Source organism: Synchiropus splendidus, chromosome 5, assembly GCF_027744825.2.
Source record: "Synchiropus splendidus isolate RoL2022-P1 chromosome 5, RoL_Sspl_1.0, whole genome shotgun sequence".
Taxonomy (NCBI): Eukaryota; Metazoa; Chordata; class Actinopteri; order Syngnathiformes; family Callionymidae; genus Synchiropus; species Synchiropus splendidus.
Window position 1 is genome coordinate 34,110,371 of NC_071338.1, and position 7,130 is coordinate 34,117,500.

Sequence of the window (7,130 nt, forward strand, 5' to 3'; positions counted from 1 at the left end):
CTCCGAGGGCCGGCGGAGCTGCATTCCTTCTGTAATTGGCTTCTTCTTCTGACCCGTCTGCTAAAGTAGATGCCAGAGCCAGAGCCAGCGGGGTCCAACTGGCCCGGCGCCAATCATCCCTGCCGAGCGCTGAGACTTGCTGAGGAGTGGACGAGGACGTGTGTGTCGGGACTGTGATGACAGCGCGGGACATCAGGTCCAAGCTGTGTGCAAGCCAACAGGTGGCACCCACATGTGAGGCCCGCTCGCACACACCTGCACACCCACACGCCGGGCTTCTAGCTGGGCGGGCGTCTCTCAGCAAGAGGCCCTGAACGCCCCTGAGTCATGGCTGCCCGTGTCACTGACTCGAGCAGGAGGGCGTGACACGGGGTGTCTGACAGCCATGACTCAGGGACGTTCCTGTTCCCACCTGCTCATTTCACAGCCGTGGCTCGGCCTCCATGTTAGTTTAAGCTGCCGGCTCTCCACATCTGGCGAGTCCCTGACACTCGCGGCCTGTGATTGGTGGGATGTGTGACGCTGGTGAGTTCCACACTGTCGACAGTGGCTTACTGAACTAACGCTTTCATGGGAGGAGGAGTTTGGCAGGACGCTCCTCCCCCTGCCCCCCAGCTCACAGCCAACAGGGATGAGAATCCACCTGCTTCTGTGGATCCCATCAGGAATGTTTCAATGTGTTCATATCTAAAGGTTATTTGAGAGTGAGCGGCCCAGCGCGACATTAGGAAGGAGACCAGTGGTGTCAGAGGAGCGGCCTTTCTCAGGGAGGCCTTCCTGAGTCTGAAGCTTCAGGAAACATCCTTGTGTCCCGCTCCAGTCTGTGGACCCGTCACATCACAGGACACGTTCTTCAGTCGTGCTGCTTCTAGTTTGCCCTCCTTAGAGAGCCATATGAAAACGTGTCTGATTTTTCTTCATCGTTTGGATCATCAGATTCAGCGCCAGTCCACGTGACGAGCGGCAGCAACAGTGGCTGCGCGGCCATGACTCTGTTGGCATCAGAGGAACGCAGCAAGGGAAGCTTGCCTGAAACATGATCGTCATTGTGGCTCCACGTGTATCCTTAGTGTCAGTCTTCTGTGAGGACCTTCCGCTGGAGAAGCTCTAGCTCCCTCTGTTGGTCGGCAGTGAACTGCAGCTCCCCTGCTGGAACCTCCGTGTCACCGAGGTGCGTCGTTTTTCACCTTTCGCTTTTGAACTGCAGCTTAACTGACTTGTGTTCACAGGCACATTTCTGACACCCCCCTTCACCCGCTCGCGCGCACGCGCGCGCAGCCTCCCGATGCGTGTGTCTGGAGTGTGAACAGGACGTCGGTCCTCTGAGAAGGAGAAGTGGTCTAAGGAGGTCACCGCTCACACTGGCAGAGGAACAATCGATAGCTGGTGTGGGGGGCAGGTGAAGATGGGGGTCAGCAGTGGGAGAGGAGGAGACCCCAGACTGGGTGTGTGGGGCAATTAAGTCTGTGTTTTTTCTGAGTGAGTGAGTGTGTGTGTGTGTGTGTGTGTGCACACAACGCACCCGGGCTCACGCACGAGTTCACACCCTCTGTGTGGGACTCGAACCCCTCACCTTTCCTCTGAGCAGTGCTCTGGAAACGTTCAGTGACGTCGGCTGTTGAGACCAGAAAACAAGAGAAATAAAAGCTGACTGGTGCCGGACAAATGAAGGGCGTCGGAAAGAGAAGCTCCAGTGGTGTTGCCGAGGCGCCTGTGAAGAACAGTGCTGCTGCGGTGAGAGGGGGACGCAACAGTGAAGGCAGTGGAATCTGTCGGGCTCTATCATGAGAGGAGCTGGTGCCTTGTTGAAGGAGCAGAGCGGTGGCCAAGACACGAGGGTGGCCAGTCCTGCGCCACACTTCTGCGGCTCCTGCTGTTGGCGCTGCTCCTTCAGGGTCGGTCATGTTTCCCGGAGCCGCCCGTGATTTCTCCCGAGTGAGTGTCGTGTAAAGGGTTTGTTTGCTCAGTAGTGACGGCAGCATTGATTCACACTCATCTTTGTCGATGCTCATGAGCCCCTGGATACATCATAACTGCGTGCCGTGCCTGACTCTCGCACGCTCCTGGAGGCCCGGCGCTGGAGTCTGGCCTGTCAGGCTGCAGATTTCACCCAGCTAAACCTTTGTTGGTCTTGTTGGTGTCCGTGCTGCAGCCGAGCGCTGACGGAGCAGGGTGTGTGTGTGTGTGTGTGTGTGCAGAAATCTCTTCTTTGCTTTTTGAAACTGCATTTGAAGAGCAGGGAGAAAAGTGTTCCATGGATATCTGAGCTGCAGGTTGTCGTCCCCGGAGCCTCGGGAGCGAGCCTGGCTGCCTCTGAGTCCGGTGCAGGAGGAGACTCCCGCTCTGCTGCTGCACCACTCAAGCCAGCCCTCTTGTTACCTCCACACACAGCTGCAGTAAACAAGATTGATGCAAATGTTGAAATGTGTTTGTGGCAAGATACTGATGCCACATCAAAGCTGCGACTGGTTTCAGGAAATGTTTCATTATCTTCTCTCCTCCAAAGCTGCTAATCACTAGCGCTCACTTTCATCTCCCCCTTTTACCCCAAACATCCCGGCTCTATCTCTGCCGCGCGTGCGTGCGTGCGCGCGCGCGCGTCTTACACCACCACCACCACCACAACAACAACAACAACCACCAGGACTAAAGTGACGGAGTGAGCGGACGTCCCGAGTTTAGCCGCTCCACCTCTGAGTCGGAGGCGGTGGTGGCTGAGCCTCCGCAGGATTCCTGCTGTAAATTCCCACAGTCCGAGGCTCCTGACGTTTGAGGGCAGGGCCGCCCGCTGGTGTGGAGATGGGCGGTGGGGGGCTCATTCCACAACAAAGCGGGTTCGGCCTCGGTATTTTACTGCTGAGCTGTGATGGGCCGCTGCGCGGCCGTGCGCGCCCGCGCGCGTGTGAGGTGCCACTCTGAGATGGGGTCCCTCCTTCCTCGGACTCGGACCTGTTTTTACTGACTTGGCCGACTTTTCTCTCGGAGAGTTTGTCCCGCTGCCGAGCGCGGAAGACGGTAACAATGCGCACGAGTCTTTCGCACCTTCCTCTCTCACCTGCTCCGTCCTCCATCTCTCCGCCTGCGCTCTTTGTCTCATCCCCCTCTCGCTCTCTCTCTCGCCCCCCACCACTCCCAGCCCTCCTGGCCCCGCCCCTCCCCGCAGCCATTGGTCAGCAGCGGCCCTATCGGAGCGCGCGCAGGGGCCCGGGGGGCCGCACATGCAGCGCTGCGCTTCATATTCATGAGCTGCTGTCCGGGCTTTAAGTGGTTGATTAGGACGTCGGCGCAGCTTCTGTCCCGACTCTCCTCCGACCGGCCGCCGGTGACTCTCCGCTCAGGTGGAAGGGAGCGCGAGGAGGACGCGCGTGCCAACTTTGTCTCAGACAGACCCCAGTCAGGCGCTCTCTTTACTTGGCCGAGGACTCGACGATGAGCCGGAGTCGCCGATGGATTCGGTAGGACGTCGCTTCTCTGAGTGTTTCTTACTGCACTCTGAACAAGAGTAGGTAAATTTTACCCTCATTCCCTGTCACCCGTGTCTGAGTGCCCGCGCGCGCGCGCGCCTGTCTCCGTTCACCACCGCGCGCGTGTGAGTGAGAGTGCAGGTATTTGTGTGATGGAATGTGTCGGGCGCGATGTCCTCAGTGAGTGGCAGGTGAAGCTGGAACACCGTCTCCTTCACCTGGACGCAGCGGACTGCACCTGTGAAGGAGACGCGCGCGCGCGCTGACGATGCCGTGTGTTTGTGTTGGAGTGTGTGTTCATCTAAGCGGAGAATCAACAAGGTCGTGTGGCACGGAGGTCACAGGACCATCCGGCCGATGGAGGGGGGGGGGGGGGGGGGGGGGGGGGGGTGCAGTTAGAGGTCTCACACACACGCACGCGGACCACCATCCAAAACACATTGGCTCACCTGAACCCCTGCACCAGACTGGAGCCCGGGAAGAAGCAGTGGGTTTCAAGTTTTACCACAGGTCCTCACTGTTGGTTACCAACTCTGAGAGGCAGAGGTGCAGCAACACACACACACATCATGAAGTTGGAAAAAAGCCCACGTTAAATGGTGTTCTTCCAGAGAAGGTGGAGAGTGTGGCGGGACTGGTCTTTCCATACGCGGTGGTGCCGTCACACTCGTGAGTCTCTTCGGTCCACTCTCAAATGACAAGGGAGGTCATGGAAGTCTGGGGTGGGAACAACACTGAGGTGACATTATTGAAAACCAAAACCCAAATGGAACCCGTCCGCTCAACTGGACTGCAGGAGACGTGCGTCCGCGACCCACCGCGCGCTTGCTCAAATTCCTTCACACAAATGAGTCGTGGCATTTGGCTTTCCATGAGAAGACAACGGTGTGCGGCCTCCTGCTCAATTTTCACGTCAACGTTTGGCCTCGTTTCTCTTTTCCGATCTGCAGTGGAATTTCAGCAGGAACGGCATGTGATGATGATGAGTTCGTCCTCGCCGTGGACATGTGGGGTTCATTTCTCAGCCGGAGAGCCACCATCCCACCGATCTGGACCCTCCTGCTGTCACGGCCGGGAGGCTTCATGGTCCTTCGGAATTCCTCTGGACCGGTGGCTATATTCCTGCTGCCTGTTTGTGGAGCGGCCCGTGTCACTGATCTGAGGCTTGACGGCCACGGTGACAAGCGCAGCGCCGCCGTGAACCGCTCGCTGCGGCCCAGACTGTGCACGGAGCCGGTCGGTGACCCTCAGCGCAGCGGGGTCCCTCCCCGAGAAGCCAAGTCAAAGACATGCGCTGCCTTTTATTCGTGCTCTTTTTTCCCTGCCATTGACTGGAAGGTGGGGGGTGGGGGGAGGGTGCGGGGACCAAAGGGACGGCACAAATTAAAATCCTTTTAATCTCCTTATAAAATCATTGACTTAATTCATCTGTCAAAGCACGTCAATACGTGCGTGTGTGCTGGTGCATGCGTGAGCGGCGCCTTGCCGCTGCGTGGCCTGCGCTCTGTGGCGCGTCGCTCCCGTCTTTTCAAACTCGCCACAGTCCAGCTGTGATTTCACCCTCCAGGAGGTGAGACGGACAGACGGGCCTTTTGTCTGCCGCCGGCCCTGAGTGGTGCACAGACTCGCCGGCTCGCATCAAAGTCTCACACACACACACACACACACACACACACACGGAGGGAAACGCTGCTTCCTCCTCAGCCTCGGACACTGCGTGTGTGTGTGTGTGTGTGAGAGAGAGCCGGGGAGAGTGTGGGGAACTCGCTGTGGAGGAGTGAGTCGGGGTCCGGTTACTCTCCGTAGATGTCCGTCCGTGTGTGTGTGCGCGTGTTTTGCCAGACTTGCGAGGACCAAGTCTTGACAAGCCTCCTTCCTGTGAGGACCTTTTGGCCTGTCCTCACAAGGTAGCCGAGCACGGGACGTTAAAACGACAACAAAAAAACAATGATAAAAATACCGATTTCAGGTTTGATGTAATCACCATCTTATTATGTTTGATTGAGTGATTCTTCTTTTGTGTCACCGTTGGCGATTATTGTGAGAACTCAGCAGTCAGACAGGTGTGTGCGAGGAGGTGCGCGCTGAAGCTGGCCTCCGGTTAGATGGGAGGTCCCGGGCCAGCATGGTGAAGTGACGGCTGAGAGAGGTCCTCACAAGAACAGGAGCGGGTCCGGCCTCGTCGCCGCGCCACATTGTCCCTGCTCTCAGGTCCTCTTCATCATCTTCATCTTCATCGTGTCTCGGCTCCTACGTCTGGCTGATGATGATGATGACATGTTGGAAATGAACTTTATTGTTGCCTCCAATCTTTGAATCTTGACTCCACCCTGTCAGTCAAGCGCAGCGTGTGTGTGAGTGTGTGTTTGCGTGTGTGTGTGTTGTGCTGAGGGCTTTTAAAGCCATGTCTCACCCTTAATGGGAGGAGACAGCAGGGAGCGCACCACAATAGCACCGATTTAGGAGTGTGTGTGTGCTGAGTGAGTGTGTGTGTGAGTCTGTGTGAGTGTGAGTGAGTGTGTGTGTGAGTGTGTGTGTGAGTGTGTGTGAGACGAGTGTGTGTGTGAGTGTGTGTGTGTGAACCGTTGGTGTCTTCAACACGCTCGGGTCCCGTGCAGTCAGACTGAGTGGCGGTGCTGTGCGTGTGTGTGTGTGTGTGAGAGAAATGGATGAGCGTCCCGCTCCCTGCTTGACAGTGAAATATTCCTCCTCTCATCCTGCCATCATGCTTCACGCGCGTGACCCCGGTGAAGAGAGGAAGAGGCCGCTCACGTCTCACGTCTGACTCTTGCGGGGCGAGCTGGTCTTGTGGGGACCCTCTCTCTGGAGTGCTCAGACAAGAGTGTGAGAGACAGAGCCACAGCACGAGCCTCGGCCCGCGCCCAGTAGGGGGCAGCAGTGGCGTAAACCCTGCCGCTCACCTGCCGTGACATCATCATCTTGTGTTGTTCAGGTGAGGGAGACCAACCCTCACGCGCTCGCGTCACACGGCGTCCTCTGCCACCGTCTTCCTTTTCTGATCTCTTTATTTATCTGTTGTGATTCACTCCTTCACCCCCCATCCCGAGGAGCTGTCACCTTTCTGCACCCGCTCAGTCCCTATTAAGGCCGACAGCCCATCTGCCGCCTGCCCGCTAACAGCTCCCGTCGCTAACCTACACACTCTCACACACTGCAATTACCCCATCTGCCTCTGATGCACACACACTCAGGCAGCGCAGTGCTCTGTGTGTCAGCCACCCACTGAAGCCTCACCTGTGAGTTGCATGAACACAGTCACTGTTATGAGCGGGTGAAGGCTCAACCACTGCTGGAAGAGTTGAGCCCTTCATGTTCTGTGTCGCACACCTCATACACGGAAATATGAATGAATCAATGGCACACACACACACTCACACACACACACACACAAACTCACACACACAGACACACACACACACTCACACACTCACACACACACACACACTCACTCACACACACACACACGAACTCACACACACTCACACACACACACACGAACTCACACACACGCAGACACACACACACTCACACACACACACACGAACTCACACACACACACACACACACTCACACACACACACACACGAACTCACACACACACACACACACTCACACACACACACTCACACACACACACACACTCAC

At 57.0% G+C, this 7,130-nt stretch overlaps 1 protein-coding gene across 3 annotated transcripts in view; it reads left to right on the top strand.

Moving 5' to 3' along the window:
• The first annotated feature begins 3,259 nt into the window (after positions 1-3,259).
• Positions 3,260-7,130, top strand: part of esrrga (estrogen-related receptor gamma a) — a 33,431-nt gene continuing 29,560 nt past the window's right edge. For 2 of the 3 annotated variants that reach the window (XM_053865579.1, XM_053865580.1), the window contains exon 1: positions 3,260-3,502. In XM_053865579.1, coding sequence (XP_053721554.1) covers positions 3,447-3,502 — 56 coding nt within the window. In that variant the 5' untranslated portion in view covers positions 3,260-3,446. Of the gene's footprint in view, positions 3,507-7,130 lie in introns of all 3 variants that reach the window. The other variant, XM_053865581.1, reaches the window with a different exon arrangement.